Here is a 25,439-nt window from a genome sequence, read left to right on the forward strand (position 1 = left end):
GCGGCCAGAACTAGGAGAGACCTGTTAAACTCGGTGAGCTAGAGGTGGTCACGTACACACTTTGTGCTGATTAAACAGAAAGTTGACGTATGCGAAAGTTGACAATGTAGAACAAGACTGGTTTGGGGGCATGGCCACACAATATATGACTGAACGTGAGCCAGCCACATAGCAGACATATATATATTGTGTACATTGTACATGTGTACATTGGTAACCAGAAACAAAAACACAACCTATACGTTTATATCGCTGCATGGAAATGTGGAGTTGTCAGAAATGTAAACCGGATTGAAGCAGCTGGGCACGTCCTTTCGGGGTCGGCCCGCTATTGCGCGGGGCCGCTATTGCGCGAATCTTTAGGGTTAGGGTTAGGGTTAGGATTAGGGTTAGGGTTAGATTCGCGCAATGGCGGACCCGCGCAATAGCGGCCCAGCCCCGTCCTTTCTCCCCAATTTCATCCCTCACTATCCAAGGTCCTTCTTTCTGTTCAGTTTTAAAAGCCACTAAAACTTGTGTGCGCAAGACACTCATCTGTCAGTCTACGATGTGATGAAAACCACATAGGGCTCCATCTCTGTGCTGTACATTTCATTGACTTTGACTTAATAGGTGTTCGAGGCCCGTCACAGGCCTGTTCACCGCAGTCTTGTTTATTGAAGACGTCTTGCTAACCAGTAGATGTTTGCTACATGTACAAGCAATCACTTGACGTCATTTTCCCAAAACAAAAACCCCTTTTTCATTCAGCCTATTAATAAAAGTGACTATTCACTGTCTTCATGTCTGTCTGAGAAACTCTCTGTTGTTCTGAGTTGGGAGGGGGGGGGGGGGGGGGGGGGTGGGGGTGTACCAGAGATACAGAATAATGAATACACAGCATGCACTGTAATACCAGTCACACAAACACAAACATATAATAACACAAAATAAAAATACCAACTCAATTGACCCAGTGATCTTGTGACTGAACATTTATTTTATTACTGGAAAGAAACAAATCAGAGACACATACTGTGTTTATTAGTTTTACAGCAACGATAAACAAATGTAATCAAGTTGTTCCATGATAGTAACGTAAGTTTCATTTTCAACCATCTCAGGTTTTGCTCTTCTTGAGAAAGAAAAAAAAAATTTGAAAAAAGTTGCAAACAATCATGCATCTGTTGCTTCTCTGCAGACACGGTTAAGTACACATGTACTTGGTTAAGTACACATGTACTTGGTTAAGTACACATGTACTTTAAAAGAACACACAAGCCCTGAGTACAACATATAAAGAGCATTGCAAACAGCTGCATACACCTTATAAGACAAACTTGAGTTCAGAAAAGGACTTTAACACAGACTTTAAAGGTACCGTTCTACCTGAGTAACCGACCAAGTTGACCGCCACAGATCTGTGCAGGCTTTCAAAGGGAATAAAAGCAGCCTTTGACTTGGACTCATACCCAAAATCAAAAGTGTGGCTCATTCTGTGTGGAGTGGCAATTTTTGGGGTGAATAAATTTAGTGGATTGACATAAATGTCGCTTACAAAATCATTTCAACACAACTTTCCGCTCTGTACAGAAAGCAGCCAGACTGTCCAGTGTTCGCGTGTTGTAGTTGTAGTTGTAGTTGTGGTTGTAGTTGTAGTTGAAGGATACTGTTCTTTCTTTATTTGGTGTTTAACATCGTTTTCAACCACGAAGGTTATATTGCGACAGGGAAAGGGGGGGGAGATGGGATAGAGCCACTTGTTAATTGTTTCTTGTTCACAAAAGCACTAATCAAAAAATTGCTCCAGGGGCTTGCAACGTAGTACAATATATGACCTTACTGGGAGAATGCAAGTTTCCAGTACAAAGGACTTAACATTTCTTACATACTGCTTGACTAAAATCTTGACAAAAATTGACTATATTCTATACAAGAAACACTTAACAAGGGTAAAAGAAGAAACAGAATCCGTTAGTCGCCTCTTACGACATGCTGGGGAGCATCCAGTAAATTCTTCCCCCTAACCCGCGGGGGGGCTTACAAAATCATTTCAACGCAACTTTCCGCTCTGCACAGAAAGCAGACAGGCTGTCGAGTGTTCGCGTGTTGTAGTTGTAGTTGTAGTTGAAGGATACTGGTACCCTGTGCAAAAGCCTGAATAGATTTGTGGTGGTGAATATGATCACTTACATTTTTCAATTTAAATGAAAATGAGTGTACCTTTACTCTACGCACTTTCTGAAGAATGTAACAGCTATTTGACAGCTTTAATATCTGTTCAATGTTTCTCAACATTCTACTCAAGCTCCATTACACTGCTGACAGTTTACTTGAAAACATACTGTACAAACCAAAAGTCATTCCAAAAACACAAATCTTACTGAAACTGTTTGGCAACATAATTATGTGCTTTTAACATCTCCAGTGGAAATAACTGGCACGTGTTCAGGCACTACAATGAAACACAGCAAGTTATGAATGCAAAACCTTACTGATTAACGAAGTCTTGAAATTTATGAATGGTCAATCTTTTACTCAAGTAATTTAATAGTGTAGTGTGTACTGTTCATGTAACGCCTATGTTACTGTGCTGCTCTAACTCTTCAATGAGTTCAAAAGTTTAAATCCTTTCAGTTTGAACTAAGAACGTTTAAATCTTTTTTTTTAGTGAAACTCATTATGAAAAATGACAGCACTTAGCGTTTACGTCAACAATTCATGGAATTCACAAAGTTTTCTAAAGTGAAAGTACTCGGTCACAGCAGTGGTTTATGAGGCAGTCACTGCAAGAGAGCAGTAACCAGGCATGGGAATTGAAAAAAGTAAAGAAGGCTGAACATTTGTAATATCAAAGTCGACGGTGCGAAGCGCCTAGCCTCACAAGGGGGGTCCGGGGGCATGCTCCCCCGGAAAAAAATGTCTCCAAAGAACCCAAATTGTGCAATTTTGTGTCATCTGAGCTCCAAGTTTGCCATGAAATTTAGTTTTCAGAACCATTTTTGCCTCTCCCATTTATATTTTCGGCGGACACTTTTGCTTTTTTGGCAGAACAAAAACAAATTACGGCGGAAATTTGCCTTTCGGCGGACAATTCCCATGCCTGAGTAACGTTTTGGCAACAACATTATAAGCCACATCGCAAAGGCCAACCGTGTGTTATCAAATGCCCATTGAAGCCATAAAAAAGCTCACTTTCAAATAAAAAGCCATGATTTCTAAAACTACAGCTGATTGTACAAACAATGTTTTAGCTCGTTTACTTGTGCCAAAACAGAGTTACATTTGCTGATTGGTTCTCAAGTTTGAAAGAATGACAATGAAGAATGATGCTGTACTATGCCAGCTTGCTCACACAATCCAACACTTGTATAGCTGTGACTTAGCATAACTATCAAACACACATGCATGCAACAGACTTGATGATCCATGACAAATGATTTGGTCTTCAACATGTGCAAATATTTTCAACACCTACAAGACGAGTAAGTTAGAGATATGGAATGAGACAGTACACAGATGACACAAAATTACAACTTACATGTCACAGATACATATTCACCGATTCAACATCGACAACTTACGCTAAGAATCCTTTTGGCAAAATGTTTAACTAAGGCCATTAATGATTTCATTGTCACTCTTGCAAGTGTTTTACTGACTAGAAATTGTGACACTTATACAAATAAAACACTTGAGGTGTATTCATGAACATGGCTGTGAGTGTGAAACTGAAATGCTACGTAGAACATTTCACTACATACTACTGTAGTACCAAATGGATTTTTATAAATGATCGGTAGTTTCAGCTTTGAACAGAATTCCCTTTCAAATTCATACCCATATGCCTTTTTCATTCAATATAATAAGCTACCTTAAAGCAGGCATTATAACAAAAATAAACAAGAAGAGCAAACGCTCGATCGAGTCACTTTCGCAGTTCTGAATATTATATGAGGCATCAGATGGACAGGAAGAAATTGCTATTCACAACACAATGAGTCACGTTCACATAAAATTTGAGCCCGGTCACTTTTATAGTTTCCGAGAAAAGCCCAACGTTAAGTTGTGTGTTGCCGAACAGAAAAGGCTAGTTATCTCCCTTGTTTTTCTGATAACGTTCGTAAAAGGCTACAGATGTAAATACTTTGATGTAAAGAATAATCCTACAAAGTTTCAATCACATCCGATGAACTTTGTCAAAGATATAAAATGTCTAATTTTTCCTTTGACGCTGACCTGTGACCTTGAAAAAGGTCAAAGGTCAACGAAACCATCGTTAAAGTGTAGAGGTCATTGGAGGTCACGACTAAACAAAATATGAGCCCGATCGCTTTGATAGTTTCCGAGAAAAGTCCAACGTTAAGGTGGTGTCTACGGACGGCTGGCCGGACGGCCGGCCGGACAGACTAACACTGATCGATTACATAGAGTCACTTTTTCTCAAGTGACTCAAAAATTATTATTAAAATCAAACAGAGCCAGGTGAGTTTCCATGTTTGCACCTGAAGAGGCCTTAAATCGTCAATGAGCTTATTTCATGAGCAATGTTAGGTTGTTCCCCTGCCTGTGAATTGACTGTTTATATTTGACTAAATAAACACAGACCATTCAAGATACAGTAACGCTAAGTTATAGCACAGCACAAACAACTTGCTGCATTGCAGCACACAGTACAATCATGGTAATACACAGTACTGCTTGTAGTCTAACACATGCATATCATTATGCACATATGAATAAGAGAGTGAGAGAGAGAGAGAGAGAGAGAGAGAGAGGAGAGAGAGAGAGACAGAGACAGAGAGAGCAAGTGAGAGACAGAGAGAGAGATAGCAAGTGTGAGACAGAGAGAGAGAAAGAGAGAGAGACAGACAGAGGTAGCAAGTGTGTGTGTGTGAGAGAGAGAGAGAGAGAGAGAGAGAGAGAGAGAGAGAGAAAGAGAGAGAAAGAGAGAGAAAAAGAGAGTCAAATACTTCTTTCTCTTTAGTCAAGCGATAAAACCAAAATGTCACCTTGACAGACTGCTAAAATCATCACTCTCATCTTAATTGCTCAACCCCCCCACCCCCTTTTTTTTTAAAATAAACTTGAGCTGTATATCTGGAACACTGATTTCACAGACATTTCCATAGAAAGTAATCGAACTTCAAACAGGGAATAAAATCTCCATCCCTATCCCAAATCCGCTTGCAGAACATGGCACTGCATACACTGAAATATCAGGCAGTCTATACACACAAGTCATGGTACTGTACATGTCACTGATCAATGTAGATTGCCCACAGCACAAAAGACGCCTGAATGTGTTGTTCTCTAGGGACGTCTTTTCAGCCAGTCTGTTTCGACTTATCCTTGGAAGGATAGCGCCTATCCCCTTGAGCTAAGCAATGTTCTCCCTGGTTGAGAACATACACCAAGAACAACACCTGCTTTCCATTAACAAGAAGTTAAAATCTCTGAAAGCTGTCTGTTAACGAGCCAGGTTTTAGATGTCAAGATCCAGTGGTCATGATTTCACACGAGTTGCAGACTCAATGATTGTGTGATCACTCATAAGACAGAATCAAAAAACAAGACAGGTAGGTTTTTGTTTTTGGATTCACTCTTTCTTTCTTTCTTTCTTTATTTGGTGTTTAACGTCGTTTTCAACCACGAAGGTTATATCGCGACGGGGAAAGGGGGGGAGATGGGATAGAGCCACTTGTTAATTGTTTCTTGTTCACAAAAGCACTAATCAAAAAATTGCTCCAGGGGCTTGCAACGTAGTACAATATATTACCTTACTGGGAGAATGCAAGTTTCCAGTACAAAGGACTTAACATTTCTTACATACTGCTTGACTAAAATCTTTACAAACATTGACTATATTCTATACAAGAAACACTTAACAAGGGTAAAAGGAGAAACAGAATCCGTTAGTCGCCTCTTACGACATGCTGGGGAGCATCGGGTAAATTCTTCCCCCTAACCCGCGGGGGGTTTGGATTCACTCATAAGACAGCAATGATGTCAAACCAAGCTAAATAAAGTACAGCGTAAAACACTCGAGTCTCAGACTCCTGATGGAAGATACGAATTTGTCCATTTGTCCTTTTGAAAAGTTGAGTAGTTTTCATGACAAGTCCACGTTATGAGGAGAAAGTAAAGTGATACACGTACCCTCAGTGTTTCTTTCATTTCATGCGCACCATCTCAAACATTACTGTGCGAAAACAATGCGAAAGCGTAGCAGAGATGATGCTAAAATGAGTTAAAGCTGTAAGTAAAAGCCTGCTTTTTCTGGTGGTGGACACACAGCGATCATGCTGGTTAAACAATTGGTAATATTTGTGATGAGTTCAGTTGTGTTTTCTTTGTGCTGACGATCTAGATTTCCATGGCTGCTTTGCAATCACAAGTCATTGTTCTGACAAGTGCTGGTCGATGGGAAAAGTCCATGAATCCTTCTGTTTAATTCCTTCAGCACTGAACACACACCCATTTTGAAAATGACAACAATTCTTGGACAAGAGAGCTTCGCTGAACTTATAATTCTACCTCCCGAAAATGTGACAACTCATCTGAGATTTGGCATAAAAACTACAGCTCCATTTGTTTCCATAATGAACACACGTGAAGTATTTTAAAATGTCACTACAATCCTGGGATTTGAGAGCTTCACCAACTGTTTTATCTCTCCGTCTTGTCCAAGAACAGTCCTGGGAGCTGGCAGCTTCAGTGCTGAAGCTACAACTCCACGAATCTTTCGTCCTCACCGCTGAACACGTCTAAATGGCCAACTCAACATTCCACCAACAAAGCAGTGTTGTCTCCCCTTTGGTGATGTGTCCAACCCACCAATATACACAACTAGCAGTTTATTGTCCGTCTGGCAGTGTGTTGTCTGAGCAGTGGATTAGGTGGATCCCTGGGTGGATTGCGTGCCGCGGATCTGACTGGCCTCGCCCATGAGCGTGCTGAGCATGTGAGTCAGTTGAGCGTCGTCCACACGGAGGTCTCCCACAATGCTGTCGCTCACCGTGTCCCGTTCTGAAACGTTGCAGAGAAACGCTATGACATCTGACAGCAATACTCAACGGAGCGCTTCTACTTACATCAAGACATTGTAAAAACGGTTATGTGCGATTGTGATGATACGCTGTTAGTGTAAGTCTCATGATTGTGACAGCTACATTGAAGGCTTTGTTTCATTGTACACTGTACAGCAGTTTAATGCGCAGTCTAAGAGTATTGTGATAACTCCTGAGCCACTCTGGGAAAGGGGGAGAGGGAGTGAGGGAGGGAGTGAGGGAGGGAGTGATGGAGGGAACGGGGTAGGCAGGGGTGGGAAGAGGGAGAAGAGAAGAGCCAAATAATACCAATTTGCTTCAAAGCCCTAAAGGCCTAAGGCAGGGGAGACAATTTCAATCTTCTGGACGGATATCGGATTTTTCCGGTAGCGAAATGCGTCACTTAGCCCCTTATACCGGAATTTGACAGTTACTCTGCTCAGGTCTAAAATCTCGTTACTATCCACTATATTCCACCCGATCCATGTTTTCAATGCAAAGGTCTTTACTGTTGCTTGCCGGTTTTCGGCACGTGCGTTGACCGAATATGAGCGTGGTGGTTTTTTTTTAATGTGAGGCAATATTGTCCAAATAGGGTTAAGAAACCACAGTCTAACTGCCAGGACTGTGAAGACAAGCAATTTAATCACTTAAAATAAAAAAACCACTGATATTAAATGTATACAATATTCCAGTGTAAAAAAAAAAAGAAACCCACAAAGAAAACTAATGCACACAAATACCTATATTACTCTACCTTGGTGACACAAAACAAATCAATGAGAAAAAATAATTCTGAATAAAATCTCCACATCACCTCCAAGACAAGACAAGTTAAACGATGAAAGTAGATACCAACCTCTGAGCGGCGTGTCGTCGTATATTGAGCTCTTTCTGTAGAAAGCCATTTTGTTCTTGGTGGGCGGCTTGATGGCCATGACTTCATCACAGGCGTGTTTCCATAGCGCTGCACACAGACAACAGTCAAATACATGCATTCTGTAAAACAATGTATGTATCGATTAAACACTGGATTTCTCTTCTTTGAGCCATGTGACGTCAGAGGCCGACAAAACTTCATATTTAGGCGGCCAGCCGAGACAACAAAATAGTGCATGTTTGTGTGCGTTCAATCATACAAACTAAAAGGAATTCTAACCAGAATCGATCGATACATAAATGTTATTTGTATTTTTGACCAAAATATGACATTTTACACAGATCTCGACAGTCAATGTTCACCTCGACCGCTAGCGCGGTCTCGGAGGAACACTGACTGTCTCGATCTGTGTAAAATGTCATATTTTCATCAAAAATACAAATAATGCATAAAACTTTTCAATTAATAAACTAAAATGTACAATAGTTTAGACAGCAACACTTCAATATTATTTGATTCTACTGTATCCTACAAAGCGCATCCATAGGTGCTACAGTGACAATTCTTTTTTACGACTGCCCACACATACACTCTCTCTCTGTTAGTCGGTAAAATGTACATTGATGCATTTGTTAAATCTGTTTAGTTCTTCACCTCTGAAAGTGTCTACTTTAAACAATAACCTCAGCAGTATTTAAAATCGCTGTCCTCTGCCTATTTTTATTAAGGAAATGGTTGAGCCATAATAGCACGAGAGAGAGAGAGAGAGAGAGAGAGAGAGAGAGAGAGAGAGAGAGAGAGAGAGAGAGAGAGAGAGAGAGAGAGAGAGAGAGAGTTGAAAACCCAAGCAAACATCAAAGCATACACTACTAAAAGGTCAAAACTGTGTGTACCTTGGTCTAGTAAGTGTTGCTGGAATCCCTCCCACCACTTGTTGACCTCGTCGGTGGAGTCGGCAGACAGCGTGTGTTCCGACACGCCCTGCAGTGTCACCGTCTTGATCAGGAATGTGTGCGCCTGGTTGCATGTGCGGGGGTCTGCGTCGCTTATCTGGGTACTCTGTGGGACAAAAAGCACTCAAGTTGAAGCCATCTTTCTGGGTAAGACAGTGAAATGTTGCTACAGTCGCACCACCCAAGTTGAAGCCATCTTTCTGGGTAAGACAGTGAAATGTTGCTACAGTCGCACCACCCAAGTTGAAGCCATCTTTCTGGGTAAGACAGTGAAATGTTGCTACAGTCGCACCACCCAAGTGACACACCAAAAAGTGGTCATTATAGACAGCTGGTCGCCATGGAAAGATGGATTACATAGAAAAAACCCTTGTTGGGGATCCTTTAGGGTGGTCGCCATGGAAAGATGGATTACATAGAAACAAACCTTGTTGGGGATCCTTTAGGGTGGTCGCCATGGAAAGATGGATTACATAGAAACAAACCTTGTTGGGGATCCTTTAGGGTGGTCGCCATGGAAAGATGGATTACATAGAAACAAACCTTGTTGGGGATCCTTTAGGGTGGTCGTTATGGAAAGATGGATTACATAGAAACAAACCTTGTTGGGGATCCTTTAGGGTGGTCGCCATGGAAAGATGGATTACATAGAAACAAACCTTGTTGGGGATCCTTTAGGGTGGTCGTTATGGAGAGGTGGTTGCCAGGCCAGGTTCCACTGTATTATCTATCACGATCACTATCTTCTTCTTCTTCTTCTTCCTCTGTGTTCATGGGCTGAAACTCCCATGTACACTCGTGTTTTTGCACGAGTGGAATTTTACGTGTATGACCGTTTTTACCCCGCCATTTAGGCAGCCATACACCGCTTTCGGAGGAAGCATGCTGGGTATTTTCGTGTTTCTATAACCCACCGAACTCTGACATGGATTACAGGATCTTTTCCGTGCGCACTTGATCTTGTGCTTGCGTGTACACACGAAGGGGGATAAGCCACAAGCAGGTCTGCACATAAGTTGACCTGGGAGATCGGAAAAATCTCCACACTTAACCCACCAGGCGGCCGCGGCCGGGATTCGAACCCTCGACCTTCTGATTAAGAGGCCGACGTCTTAGCACCCCGCCCATCACGATCACTATCAAAAAACAAGAAAGGTAAGTTGTTGGGACGTTGTTATTGACAAAATTACATTACAATCACAGATATTTCGACCCAACGGTCTTTTAAGTGAACAGACAAACAAATATTCACACAAAACTTATCTTGATAGAATCAGTTTTCGCCCACTCGCTAGGAAGCCGAGTGAATGAATGAATGAATTCATTCAGATTCATTCTATCAAGATAAGTTTCGTGTGAATATTTGTTTTGTCTGTTCACTTAAAAGACCGTTGGGTCGAAATATCTGTGATTGTAATGTAATTTTGTCAATAACAACGTCCCAACAACTTACCTTTCTTGGTTTTTTTTATTCTGAATTTTGGACATTGGCAGTCTCTTTGTTTTTGGATTTATTTTATCACAATCACTATGTTATCTATTTAGTATTACTGCCAGCTTCATCACATAGCCTGAAATCTACATTCTTGACATGTATCACTGTGTAGATTTTTGTTAAGAGTGTCCCAATTTGTTTTTGAAACTGCTGGTTTCTTTGTGTTCTGAACCTAAGTTTGAACAGCTTTGGAACGTTTCTACCAAGCGTGGACAGAATCAGCAAAACTGAGAAGACTGTGACCATAGAACTTGCAGACAAAAGAAAATCAACAGTAAGTAACTCATCAGTTACCAGGGGCTGAGGCTGAGAGAGAGAGAGAGAGAGAGAGAGAGAGAGAGAGAGAGAGAGAGAGAGAGAGAGAGAGAGAGAGAGAGAGAGAGAGAGAGAGAGAGAGAGGAGAGAGAGAGAGAGATAAGATGTTGAGAGAACAAACAAAGAAGAAAGAAGGGAGATAACAGACCTTTGTGACAGGAATGGAGAGGAGGGGGTGTGCGACATCGATGTCGGAGGGGGAGGACCAGCAGGCCAGCTGTAAGTTCTTCAGCACACACCAGTAGCGACGCCAATTGGACAAGTCGTCATCCTCCTGTCAAAAATACACCATTATTTCTTACAATGCAGGACATTTTCAACAAAAATACAATTTGACAACTTTGTGACCAATCTGGACAAAATTTGTGAAAAATGCACACAAAAATAAATAACAAAGCAGAACATTTTTTAAAGTACCATTCTCCTGGTCTTCCTGTCAAAAATACACCATTATTTCTTACAATGCAGGACATTTTCAACAAAAATACAATTTGACAACTTTGTGACCAATCTGGACAAAATTTGTGAAAAATGCACACACAAATAAATAACAAAGCAGAACGTTTTCAAAGTAGCATTCTCACTGTAGCATATTTATCTCTTCCATCTGCCTCATGCAAATACAGACTCTCTCTCTATCACACACACACACTGATGCCCATAACTAAGGCGACTGCAAGATAAGACTGAATGGAATATTGAAGATTGAAATCAAGAGATCATGAAGACAGAGATGCCTCTAGGCGTGCATGTACAAGCTTGGATGTGTGTGTGAGAGTGTGAGCATAGATTTATTTATAATGCACATTTTACTGTGACCAAGAGATCCAAAAGCTCAGTTACATACCTGGACGTTGAGGTATCCAGAGACGATAGGTTTGACCAGGCAGTCCGGGACAGCGGCAACACGGCAACAGTAGTTACCAAACAGCGGCAACTCATGAACTTTGCCCTCTGCAGACCAAAACAAAAAAGTCATTGAATAATAATATGAGAAAAAACACACACAAAAACCCGTGAAAAACACATGCAGAATATTAAATCTCTACCTGGAAGTTTTCAAAGCAAGCAAAATCATAGAATTATTGCTACTGTTACTTGTTTGAGGCCTTCATTTTTTCTGAGTCTTGCCTGCAGCAACGCTAGTCAAACCTCCGTGTTTAAGTACGAGTTTTAGACCCCCCCAATTTAAGACTTCCTCCTTTCTCACTCTCAAACAGTTCTGTTCACTGTATCTGTACATTTCATTCCATTTTAATACTCCCTTTCCTTTGTACGTCTTTCTTTCTTTATTTAATTGGTGTTTAACGTCGTTTTCAACCACGAAGGTTATATCGCGACGGGGAAAGGGGGGGGGGGGGGGGGGGGGGGAAGAGAGATGGGATAGAGCCACTTGTTAATTGTTTCTTGCTCACAAGAGCACTAATCAAAAAATTGCTCCAGGGGCTTGCAACGTAGTACAATATATTACCTTACTGGGAGAATGCAAGTTTCCAGTACAAAGGACTTAGCATTTCTTACATACTCAGACCTGTTTACCCTAAACCCGAGGCAAGAGTACTTTCCCAAAAAGTTGAGTGTATTTTTCAAAAAGTTGGTGTACTTTGCAAGCAAAACCATATGGGCTACGGAAAATGTACGCGTGGGTGCAAACGTGTTTGTGTAAGAATAGCATGTCTTGTGAACACCTTCAGAATTTAACTCCTTCCAATACAACAGGGATAAAACAATTTTATTTACCTGTCAGTTTATAGCATTATAACCAGTGTCTTCCAATCAGATTGATAATGAAAAGATGAAGTTTGTGAAATAACATCTGCGGTTGACAGTGGCAAGTTCATTTTTTACAATCATCTTAGAAAACATTGCTTCAGCGCGGACTACAGCCTTTTCTTCTGGCAGGATTTGCTTTGCGGGAATGAACTTCATAATTCCTTGGCAGCTTCAGCAACCTTGTCCAGGTGAGTTTTGGAACTGCAGTGTCGTTCGATGTCATATTTCCCAGCATGGGCAACGGAGAAATCTGATTTACAATACTTGCAGTGTGCATGACTTTTTCTCATAGTAGACTCCACAATTCCTTGCTCTTTCTTATATTTCTCCAAGAAAATCTGCTGCTTCTGCTGTTTAGACTTGGTACAGTCATCCGAAACTGGCACATTTTTCCGCTTCATTTTGCCACGATTGTCCAGACGATCGCACGTGCCAACAACTGAACAAGGTTTCCACAGCTGAAGACTCGCTGTCATGGTTATCTCCCTTCGACCGAAACCGGTATCAGTTGTACCATTCCGTAATCAGCACACCAACACTGGAAAATGTATTCTAGACTTTTTCTTAGGCGTATTTTGTGCGTGTGTCGCGTATTTGCGTACCGATAATAATTTGGCGTACAAAATACGCCCAAATCGTACTGGTAAACAGGTCTGCATACTGCTTGACTAAAATCTTTACAAACATTGACTATATTCTATACAAGAAACACTTAACAAGGGTAAAAGGAGAAACAGAATCCGTTAGTCGCCTCTTACGACATTGGGTAAATTCTTCCCCCTAACCCGCGGGGGGTATTTGTTTGTTTGTGGTCCCGAAGAAGGCGTAAAATTGACATTGTTTTTGTGTGCTGTTCTTGTATTGGTGAGTATAGAATTCTTTTGTTTTTCAACTCCCCCCTGTTTAAGACTCCCCCTGTTTAAGATTCCCCCTGTTTAAGACTCCCCCTGTTTAAGACCCCCCTGTTTAAGACCCCCTGTTTAAGACTCCCCCCTGTTTAAGACCCCCTGTTTAAGACCCCCCTGTTTAAGACTCCCCCTGTTTAAGACTCCCCCTGTTTAAGACCCCCCCTGTTTAAGACCCCCCCTGTTTAAGACTCCCCTTGTTTAAGACTCCCCCTGTTTAAGACTCCCCCTGTTTAAGACTCCCCCTGTTTAAGACCCCCCTGTTTAAGACCCCCCCTGTTTAAGACTCCCCCTGTTTAAGACCCCCCTGTTTAAGACTCCCCCCTGTTTAAGACCCCCCTGTTTAAGACCCCCCTGTTTAAGACCCCCTGTTTAAGACTCCCCCTGTTTAAAACCCCCCTGTTTAAGACTCCCCTGTTTAAGACCCCCCTGTTTAAGACTCCCCCTGTTAAAGACCCCCCTGTTTAAGATTCCCCCTGTTTAAGACTCCCCCTGTTTAAGACTCCCCCTGTGCCCGATTCTCTCGAATTTGTAGAGGTCTCAAAAGAGGGATTCCACTGTAGCGTAATGTTGGCTTCAGGAATAGCCACATGCACACGTAGGTCTTGTAACGCCGACTTCTCGTGCAACCCAAACTGCTTCTTGCTCTTCAGAAAATCTGTCACTTACAACTCTCACCTGGGTTAGAATTTGCATAAAGAAAGCAGAGGTTAGAGGGGCGGTGTAGGTGGAGGGGGGGCAGGTAGGTGTGGTTACCTGAGTTTTTCTCCAGCTCAAAGTCAAAGGTTCTGACGGAGTCGTCCACATCCTGTAACTGTAGTGTTCCCTTGGCAACCAGCTCAAAACGAGGTCCTCTGTATAACCAAGAAACATACGGATGAAAAAAACATGAAGCACGCACAAGCAAGAAGCATACTGAAAACAAGAAGAGCAAACGCTCGATCGAGTCACTTTCGCAGTTCTGAATATTATATGAGGCATCAGATGGACAGGAAGAAATTGCTATTCACAACACAATGAGTCACGTTCACATAAAATTTGAGCCCGGTCACTTTTATAGTTTCCGAGAAAAGCCCAACGTTAAGTTGTGTGTTGCCGAACAGAAAAGGCTAGTTATCTCCCTTGTTTTTCTGATAACGTTCGTAAAAGGCTACAGATGTAAATACTTTGATGTAAAGAATAATCCTACAAAGTTTCAATCACATCGGATGAACTTTGTCAAAGATATAAAATGTCTAATTTTTCCTTTGACGCTGACCTGTGACCTTGAAAAAGGTCAACGAAACCATCGTTAAAGTGTAGAGGTCATTGGAGGTCACGACTAAACAAAATATGAGCCCGATCGCTTTGATAGTTTCCGAGAAAAGATATAAAATGTCTAATTTTTCCTTTGACGCTGACCTGTGACCTTGAAAAAGGTCAAAGGTCAACGAAACCATCGTTAAAGTGTAGAGGTCATTGGAGGTCACGACTAAACAAAATATGAGCCCGATCGCTTTGATAGTTTCCGAGAAAAGTCCAACGTTAAGGTGGTGTCTACGGACGGCCGGCCGGACAGACTAACACTGACCGATTACATAGAGTCACTTTTTCTCAAGTGACTCAAAAACATAAAAGCTCAAATATACTAACACTTACTGAAATTTGTTTTCTTTTTCTTACAAGAGTGCTCTGCATGCGCTTTTCAACAGTTATTCTTGCTAGAAAACAATTTAAAATAAGGGAAAATCAAAATCATGTTAGTAATGGCTGTTGCTACTCTGGAGCTAGGATGCTTTGCTACTAATATACTGTATCTATAGATTCCACAACAGAGAAATATTAAGAAAAGAATCGGGGGAAAAAGTATGAAGTCGAATACTCACAAAACCATGCTTCCAATGACATCTGCATCATTCTGAAATGAGAGCAAAAAACAATTTCATGAAGTCTAACGTCTTAAATTACCTCCCTTGCTCCATTCCAGTACACACTCTCTCTCTCTCTCTCTCTCTCTCTCAACATCCTTTCAATGAAATTCTATAACTTATTGTTTCTTTGCTTCATATTGTAATGTTGCACACTTTGTTTTGATAAGATAAATAAGTTAAATAAAAAACGCTCGCGCTGGACCCGAGTACTCTTCAGACTGGTTCGCTCCCCCAGTATGAAAGTTTTTGTCTTGTGCACGTTTAAGACCAAGTGATTGCTCTGTGTGAATTACAGGCATTCCCTTTGCTATATAAATACATTGCATGCGAGCCGAGGATGTGCTTTACAAACAAACACATATACACAGTCATACACACACAAACTCATGCACACACACATTCACACACACACACACACTCTCTCTCCCTCTCTCCCTCACTTTCTCTCTTCCTTACACACACACACACACACACACACACACACACACACACACGAGTACAGACTCATGCATGCGCACACACACACACACACACAAACACACACACACAAACAGTAACACTAACACATGTGCACAAAATCTTGAACACACACACACACCGCGCGAGAGAAAAAAGACTACAAGAGGTATGAAGCCGGCTGGCTTCCCTTCGCTCGTTCATAAAATTAGGTCGCGCAGCACGCGAACTCAGTGGCACATGCAGCGTATGTGTGCTCAGGCCCAGTGACGCTGGCCGTGCCTGGCTGTTCAATTAGCCGAACAGCAGTTCTATCCCACCGCGAATTGCGCCCACCGCCAAGAGTCGTTTTTGTGGATTATTTCGCATTTAGGTCCCAGGTGAAGTTTTAATACGATCAATCGGACCTATTATCAAGTTAGTGTATCAACTTTTGAACGAACTGCGCCCAGTAGTTTCCCAGCAATAAGCTGTTAAGTCGAGACAGACAGACAAACAGACACACAATTAAAGTCTGCTGAGCCCAAGTACTAGCGTACTCGGGGATAAACCGTTGTGATCCTACTCAAGTGCTAGGCAGATCAGTTACAGTTCCCTCACTACATGTATCAAATGTTTGGCAATCACACAAAAACGCACCATCACCAACTGAGCCCGAAGTTAACGTGGTGAAGCCTTTTTACTGAAAATGCAGTGCTAAAGCTTCGTGCAGCAAGCTTGGTGAAGTAGACTTCGCGCGGTTGACTTAGCTTCTATCTATATATAAATACGACTTGTGTGTGTGTGTGTCCGCGATGCACGCCCAAGATTCTCGATGGATCTGTTTCAAATTTGGTGGGCATATTCAGGTAGACCCCGGACACAACCTGCTCGATGAGATATTTCAACACGTGCTCTCAGCGCACAGCGCTGAACCGATTTTGGTTTTTCTCTGGATCCATTCCCAATAACTCTTCCTTATCTTCTCCAGTGTTTTCAGCGTTTATCTCCCTTCCTTCGTGTGGCGTCAATCCATATTCCCGTTTCTATTTTTAGAAGGTCACTGTCGACAACGGTCAATCCATATTCCCGTTATACTATTTTTACTCTTCTCCAGTGTTTTGTGCGTTTATCTCCCTTCCTTCGTGCGGTGCGCCGGCAAAGCCGGCGTACACCCGGTCCCCGGCACAGCCGGGTCCCCGGCGCAGCCGGGTATTCGGCTCGACTTCTTCCCGGCAAAGCCGTACCCGGCGAAGCGGGTATTCATCTAGTAATTAATATTGGGCTTTACACCGGTCTTTATTCCCATTTCTTTTTCTGTGAATCCTTTTATGTATCCTCTGGGAATTTGTACAACGTTTTCATGATAGTTAAATGTGAATATTCTGTACTGTTCAGTTAGAATTGTCTAAGCTGATTGTTATGTTAGTGTCAACATCGGAAAACACCCTTCCTGTCAAACAAGAAGAAATACAAAGAACTATGCAAGAAAATACACCATGAAAGTGTACATATTTTGTTCACGTACCAATCCCGAAAGCCGCTTGCCGACACTCCTGCCCACGGACCCTGACATGTCAGAGATTTTCTTGCGAATCTTTTTCGGCGTGTTGGCGACAGACAGCTCCTCGTGCATCTTGTGACAGTACACCTCCACCTTCATCTCAAAGTCGTGCGGGATGTCTTGGCTGAAAAAACGCAGAAATAGGATGGTGTTAGCTGATTCTGATGCAAAAACAACAACAGAATTTTGTTTCTTCTACTGGAGTCTCCAGTCAGTGCGACGGAGGAGTAGCAAACAGTTCAATATCTGGAACGCGTTCACGATGCGAACGGAGGCACAGTTGTGGAGGCACAGCGTCTGGCTGCTGCAGTGCAGGGTCATCAGAGGCACAGCGTCTGGCTGCTGCAGTGCAGGGTCATCAGAGGCACAGCGTCTGGCTGCTGCAGTGCAGGGTCATCAGAGGCACAGCGTCTGCCTGCTGCAGTGCAGGGTCATCAGAGGCACAGCGTCTGGCTGCTGCAGTGCAGGGTCATCAGAGGCACAGCGTCTGGCTGCTGCAGTGCAGGGTCATCAGAGGCACAGCGTCTGCCTGCTGCAGTGCAGGGTCATCAGAGGCACAGCGTCTGGCTGCTGCAGTGCAGGGTCATCAGAGGCACAGCGTCTGCCTGCTGCAGTGCAGGGTCATCAGAGGCACAGCGTCTGGCTGCTGCAGTGCAGGGTCATCAGAGGCTGTGCTCTGCTTGCATGTTTTTGTGGTGTTTTTTTTCAAGGGCGTCTTCTACATCCCCCAAAAGCAACCTTTTTTTGTCTTGGCTAAAAACGCACATAAACAGAATTTGGTAACTTTCACAGTTTGCTTTTAAACAGTGTGAAAATTGAGTTGAAATGCGTTCAGAAAATGTATATGAATGAAAACAAATAAAAAGGTGGGTGGGGACTCTTAATGACAAGCTAAAATTCAGAACCAACCAACTAATGAACTCAATCTTCTTCTGTTATACCTCCCCTGGTTTCTCAAAACCTCAAGAGAAAATAAACTGTAACTAAACAAAAAAAACTCCGACAGATAAATCCATTTTTTACCACAGGTTTGCATGTCCAAGTCAGAAAAATGCATGAAATCCCAGTAAAATGCAGGATCAGCACTCTTCATAGAGAAAACTGCTAACAAGACAATCCTGAGTCAACAGAAGTTCAGGGAATGACAAGAATTCAAGCCACTCAGGAACGGAAATGCTGCCGGGTTTTCCCAGGAGAACAGATGAATCAGCATTTTTTTATGAAATGAGTGACAAACATAGGGAAACAATGAGCCGCTGTTCTCATGTCTTGAGTTCTCTCAAGTGGTTGCTGTAGCAGGCACAATAAGAAAACTAACACAGCCACAATATGCGGCGCCAACCCTTACTTGAGAGGTTATTTCCTATGTCAACAGGCATAATGCTGAGAAAGGAAAAAAGAAAAAAAGAACAAGTCGCGTAAGGCGAAATTACTACATTTAGTCAAGCTGTGGAACTCACAGAATGAAATTGTTTTTAAATCGATTGCGGAAATTTGATTTTAATCATAATTTTTATATTTTTAATTTTCAGAGCTTGTTTTTAATCCAAATATAACATATTTATATGTATTTGGAATCAGAAAATGATGAAGAATAAGATGAACATACATTTGGATCATTTTATAAAAATTTTTTTTACTTACAAGTTACAATTTTCAGATTTTTAATGACCAAAGTCATTCATTAGTTTTTAAGCCACCAAGCTGAAATGCAATACCAAAGTCCGGCCTTCGTCGAAGATTGCTTTACAAAAATTTCAATCAATTTGATTGAAAAATGAGGGTGTGACAGTGCCGCCTCAACTTTTACAAAAAGCCGGATATGATGTCATCAAAGACATTTATCAAAAAAATGAAAAAAACGTCTGGGGATTTCATACCCAGGAACTCTCATGTAAAATTTCATAAAGATCGGTCCAGTAGTTTACTCTGAATCGCTCTACACACACACACACACATACACCACGACCCTCGTCTCGATTCCCCCTCTATGTTAAAACATTTAGTCAAAACTTGACTGAATGTAAAAAGGAAAGAGCAGAGAGAAAAAGAGAAAACAGAGAGAGAGAGAGAGAGAGAGAGAGAGAGAGAGAGAGAGAGAGAGAGAGAGAGAGAGAGAGAGAGAGAGAAAGAGAGAGAGAGAGAGAGAGAGAGAGAGAGAGAGAGAGAGAGAGAGAGAGAGAGAGAGAGAGAGAGAGAGAGAGAGCAAAGCATTACTTACAAGAGAACGACATCCTCAAAGGTGATGTCGGTCATACTGCGATCGACGTTGGTAATCATGGAGGTGTCGAAGATCTCGGTGCCCACTTTCAGTAGGCAGAACACAGCGTACTGGCGGTAATCTGTCACATTCAATATCACACAATATAGCTATTCTGATGGACATGTGGGGGAATTCGGGGGCTGTGATTGGATGGTCTCTTCCGATCATCAAAGAATAATGCTACGGAAGTCGGCCATTTTTGCCAATATCCAAAAGCATATTGACAATAACAAAGACGCATGGTTCCGGTTTACCCATCTGTACCACACGATGTTTCAATTGACAACAGCACACACTGACAACTTGAAATTCTTCTCGGGAATGTTTTTCAGCTTTAAAAATGTCGATAGCATACCCTTTTCTGCTAACTTCCTGATGAAACATGACTAAATCAATTATTTTCTGTCCCTAAACACCACAAAATGCCCAAAGTCGAAAGATGTAGTACAAACAGGGGAGTAAAACGGAACAGCCGTTTTTGTGTGCCTATGTGAGCTAAGTTGCCGACTGACACAAACTTTCGCATTCGGCTTTTCTTATCTCGTAACTCCACACTAAATACCCCAATTCCCCTCTGAAGTATTGATGTTCAACCCATGGCACTAACATTCATGTAGTCGTTTATAACTGAGGTTGAAAAATTCGCTTCATGACGAGACAAGTATAAATGCCATTCACCAAACTGAAAACTTCGCTGCCGTCTGTTCGCGTAGTACGGATTAGCTGTTCTCTTCTCCTTCCCTTGTTGCATCCTAGTTCTTCAGTTGTTTCTAGTTTTCCGTTGATGTTGTGTTTTGGTCTTCTTCATAAGTAGTCTTGTTCAAAATTAAAAAAACTCAAACTTCTTTTTGTTGTATACGAATGAACTAATAAAAAGCTGTTTAACAGCTGTGTTGTCAAATCAAGGTTTTTTTCCTAAGTCAGTGTGGCGCGCATAAGAAACGGCGTCTGCTATCAAACCCTGAGATCAGCGCATCGACGCAAAAACTGTCATTTTGTAAGTTTGGAACAACAAATCAAGGCCAGAACAGCTATATAATCGCTATTGTATTTTCAGCGTAGCAATAGGGTCCGATATTTAGACTCGAACAAGTAATCGGACCCTATTGCTACGCTGAAAACACAATAGCTGTTACTGATTAACATCTGTCACATTCAATATCTCACACTGATTCAACATCTGTGCAATCATATTACTGTCAAAATGTTATTTGCTGAAAACTGTAACATGAAATGGTGCACACTGATCAAAACATTTTATGATTCTTAATATGCCATTTAAATCCTACAATTTTACAGTGTCAGATGATGTTGGTATCCTGTATATACATTTTTTTTTATCTGGCTTAGTCTGACTGAGTCTGACTAATACTATAGGCTCAAAGTATCATAAAAATGACAGGAATGTGTGAAAAGAAAATGTTATGTTGGAAACAGAAATCCATGCACGATCCAAGATTGCAGGAAAGTAAATAGTTCACTATACGGTTGGAGACACAAAGGGTGGAACAGATTGGAAGGATTCAAGAACAGTTTTGCTGGGATAGCAAAGAGAGTGGTAGAATAAGCAGAATGTCTACACACAATGGAACCTGCCTTTAAGACACCTCCCATTTAAGACTCCCTCCCTTGTAAGACTCTGTTATCTCAGATTTTCTGTTCATAACCTCTGTTAGGTTACCACCATCCAGACCTGTGCACACCCAAAACGCTCATCAGTAGTAAACAAACCAAATTTCAGTAGTTTTTAAAATGTTTCAGTAGCAAGCTGTATCTGAATCTCGCACTCTTTTTTTTTCCCCATGTTTCACTTCAATCACAAGTTGCCACGCAGACGCTGGACAAACTAAGTCCAAGAACAAAGACTCAATGCTGAGAACACGCCCGCTTCCGGTAAATCGGAAAACGTCTTTTCAGTGCAACGGCCAACTAATTGGTCAAAACATCTTAAAACAAACAAAAAAGTACACTTTTTTTTTTTAGTAAAACATCGGATTTTTGGAATTTTAATTAAAAATCCGTAGCACCGTATTCTGCATATAAAAATAAGAGAAATTACGGAGAAACCGTAGATGTGCACAGGTCTGCACCATCTTAAGGCTCAGTTGATTTCCCCATATTTGTGTAGGTCTTACAAGGCGGTTCCTCTGTATTGTATTACTTCTGACCTCCTTTGTTCTTGAAATGGTCTGTATCTTTCCACATCAAGGGTATGCGGATATCTGCAACAAGAAAAGGGACAATTTAAGCAAGCTTGTTAATGTTCTCACAAATGACAGTTTATTGCTGAACTGCCATTGCGTGTTTACATCCTCACAATGACATCAAGTCTAGTAAGTCTCTCCGGGAGACTGTTTCACTGAAATTGTACTTAAGGCGTCAAATTTGAACACATGCCATAAGTAAAGTACATTACTCAAACAACATCCCCCTGGCTGTGTTTTCCTGGAGCGTCATATTCGCCATTTCAGGTAACCATCAAAGTCATCAGCGGACAAAAAAAGCTTCAGGCTCTGATTTTAATGCTCGAATGAACACGATCAATGTGAATTTATCTCACAAATTGTGAGCATTTACTTAGGTTTCTCCAATAACATGTAAATGTTTCAGGTTCCTCCAGTAAGTTGTAAGTGTTAACCTGGGGTGCAGCCTGCCACGCTTGAAGGAATCCCCAGAGCTGTTGCAGGTTTTGTGGTGGAGGGTGGTTGTCGTGCACTCGGCGCTCCAGTGCATCCCAAAAGTTCTCAATAGGGTTCAGATCCGGACTACAGGATGGCCAGTCCATCCTGACAACCCCTGCTTGCTGGAGAAAGGCGTTTACCAGCCGAGCACGGTGCGGCGTGGCGTTGTCATCCATGTAAACGGAGTGGGCTCCAATCTGCTGTAATGTGGGTACAGAAAAACGGCGATAGGATCTCGTCCCTGTAGCGCTGGGCGTTCAGTCTGCCTTGGATGAGGTAGAGGGGGGTTCTGTGATGGGCAGAGATCCCACCCCATACCATGATGGAACCCCCACCGTGGGCTGTCACCTGCTGAATGCAGTCATCATTGTAGCGCTCCCCCTGTCGCCTCCACACGCGCACACGGCCGTTGTTGTGCTCCAGGCTGTACCTTGACTCATCAGTGAAGAGGACCACAGCCCACTGCTGACGTGTCCAGCCAATGTGACGCCTGGACCAAACTCTGCGAGCTCTCTTGTGGACGAGGGTCAGCTTGGGGCGCTTGGATGGACGACGGGCGTGGTACTGGGCAGCATGCAGGCGGTTGTGAACAGTCTGTGTGCTGACGTTGGTGTTGGTAGCAGCCCGTAATTGCCTTCTGATACGGTTTGCAGTGGAAGTTCGCACTGTCTGGGCCTGTCTTGTGATGAAACGATCTTCTCTTGCTGTGGTCTTCTTTCGTCTGCCTGGGCGAGGCCTGTCTTGAACTAGTCCAGTGGCCTGGAAGCGCTGTCGCAGTCTTGTGATGACGGAGGGGGACACCAGAAGCCTTCTGGCAATCTCCCGTACGCCAACACCGTCTTGGAACCACCCTATGGCTCTTCCTCTGTCCAGCAGGCTTAATTTCTGTCGTCCGACCATCGTGATGTTGTGCCCTGGTCCGCCCAGGCCCTGGCTTTTATTGAGTAACCAGTGACCAGTGTTCACAGTCAAAGCATCAAGCTTCCACGTGCAGTGCATCATTTTGTCAGAAACACGCTATAGAAAAAATGGTGAGTCAGCATAAAACGGTAACATTTTCCAACTTTTCACCAATTTTCAACGCTCAGCCACTGACGCCCGAGTAGCACGTGCAGCACACCAAGCCTGTACAACAAAGGCAGGAGTCCACTCTGTGCGTGTGTGTAAGATCAGCGTTGTAGCTTGCAAAGTTTTGACAATAGCATCGATTTGCAAAAACACATGAAAATGAAGGGTGTTCCCTAACTTTTTGTGAGTAGTTTACTTAAGGGACAAAACATCAAAACAAAATAAAACAAAACCCACACGTTTCTTTCTGGTGACAAGGCCAAAAAATTAGGGTTGGTAACTTTACATTTTTATATATCTTTTTTTTAAACACTGGTACTGCTGCTTATGGCACAAAGAAATAGAGACAAGGCTGTCAGGATATCTAGACAAAGAATATTTGCTTCTGGAGCTACTATCAGCATCTGCAAAGTGAGTGATATATCTCCAAAAAGCTGCCTACCTGACACACTGATCTGAGCTCTGCATGGTAACTGGTTGCCTTCATTGGACCTGCACACATAATACATACGTATCATTAGTGACTTGTTTCTTTGTGCTGGTACCTGTATTAACACCATTGATAGATGACCTGAGACTGAGAAAAAAAAAGGAGACAAAGAGAACTTGAAGGAAAAGAGGATAGAGCATCAAAATTGCAGAATGCACATTCATTTAGAAAAATATGAAGAGGCAGAATCAAGACTGGAAAGAGGAAAAGTGGTTCTGGAGAAGGCAACCAAACCAGAAAACAGGAAAATGAAAATATAAGGATGAAAAGAGTACTGTCTAACACACACACACTAACTTCTAACCTCCCCCTGCAAATTCCAGTCACTCACATCTCCCCTCCCTATTTTCAATAACCCAAACATAAAACACACATACACAAACAGACAGACACACATCCCCACATCCCCGCCGCCCCCCATCCTACCCCAACCCTTCAAAGAGAGACTTACTGACACTGTGCCTATCCCCCCCCCCCCCCACCCCCACCCCTCCAAAACACACTCACTGTGACTGTCCGAGCACTTCTTGCGTCTTTCTGCGCTGGAGTTCCGTCATGTAGGAAATAATGCGTGTGTTGGAACAGAGCAAGGACCGCGCAGCCTCCAGCCGCTGGTTGGGATGCTTGGAGGCTGCCAGCAGTTTGGTTGTCCCTTCTCGCATCTTGATCTCATGGTCGATCTTCTGCTGGAGGTCTGTGTCCTGAAACACACATAGAAAAACGTGGTTTTGAGTAAAAATCGTGTGATAAAAGGTTGAAAAGTCTGGCATTGACTGATTCTGTTGTTGTTGTGGTGGTGTGTGTCCTAAAATTGAAACACACACAGAGAAAGAGATGTGGTTATGAGTGAAAATTGTCCGGTGGGGGGGGGGGGGGGGGGAGGGGGGGAGAGAGAGAGAGAGAGAGAGAGAGAGAGAGGGGTTCTGAATGGTTAACTGATTGTATCGTCCAGAAATCATGAGAAACAGCCCCTCCCCCCCCTTACACACACAAAAGACGGTGACTCAAAAGACAGCAACGCGACAGACTTTGTCAACAAAGACTTTGTCAACAAAGACAAAGCCAACAAAGATGCAGAACAAAGTAATTAAGATTGAGAAAGTAAAAAACCACACACGAAAAAACAACAACAGACAAACAAAAGACAAAGACAGGAAAAGAAATGTTACTCACAGTCTGATTCTGCATATTTCAGGGATAATTAGTACTGACTAACGTGAAACAAGACAAGATATGTCACAGTCCTGTTTTGCAGCACGCAACTCTCCCACGAACACATAGATCTATGGCCGAACTAGCTTCAAGTGCGTGTCAGTAACGACACACTTTGTTTTGGGGAAGTCACCACTACACTCTACCATTGTCAAGTGGATAATACGGATATCAGTGGAGGTCACTGTAGTTCATAAACAGGGCCATATATATATTAAAGCAAAGAAAGATGTTGTGCTGTAACAGAGAAAACCCCTACACATTTAAAGAGTGTGTGTGTGTGTGTGTGTGTGTGTGTGTGTGTGTGTGTGTGTGTGTGTGTGTGTGTGTGTGTGTGTGTGTGTGTGTGTGCGTGCGTGCAGTTGCGTGTGCGTGCGTGTGTGCATGCGTGCGTGTGTTTGTGTGTGTGTGTGTGCGTGAATCAAAGCATACTGCATCTCAAGCCATTTCAAACATCGGGAGTTTCA

At 42.5% G+C, this 25,439-nt stretch overlaps 1 protein-coding gene across 5 annotated transcripts in view; it reads right to left on the minus strand.

The window, feature by feature from the left end:
• Positions 1-959: 959 nt before the first annotated feature.
• Positions 960-25,439, minus strand: part of LOC138982793 (rhotekin-like) — a 93,436-nt gene continuing 68,956 nt past the window's right edge. For all 5 annotated transcript variants that reach the window (XM_070356138.1, XM_070356142.1, XM_070356143.1 and 2 more), the window contains 12 exons: positions 24,268-24,461; positions 23,713-23,762; positions 21,690-21,743; positions 19,480-19,600; positions 17,223-17,382; positions 15,215-15,246; positions 14,106-14,203; positions 11,519-11,625; positions 10,820-10,945; positions 8,802-8,967; positions 7,888-7,995; positions 960-7,008 (listed from right to left, as the gene is read on the minus strand). In XM_070356138.1, coding sequence (XP_070212239.1) covers positions 6,875-7,008; positions 7,888-7,995; positions 8,802-8,967; positions 10,820-10,945; positions 11,519-11,625; positions 14,106-14,203; positions 15,215-15,246; positions 17,223-17,382; positions 19,480-19,600; positions 21,690-21,743; positions 23,713-23,762; positions 24,268-24,461 — 1,350 coding nt within the window. In that variant the 3' untranslated portion in view covers positions 960-6,874. The remainder of the gene's footprint in view (positions 7,009-7,887; positions 7,996-8,801; positions 8,968-10,819; positions 10,946-11,518; positions 11,626-14,105; positions 14,204-15,214; positions 15,247-17,222; positions 17,383-19,479; positions 19,601-21,689; positions 21,744-23,712; positions 23,763-24,267; positions 24,462-25,439) is intronic.

The sequence above is a fragment of the Littorina saxatilis genome, linkage group LG12 (genome assembly GCF_037325665.1).
Source record: "Littorina saxatilis isolate snail1 linkage group LG12, US_GU_Lsax_2.0, whole genome shotgun sequence".
In the NCBI taxonomy this organism is placed as follows: Eukaryota; Metazoa; Mollusca; class Gastropoda; order Littorinimorpha; family Littorinidae; genus Littorina; species Littorina saxatilis.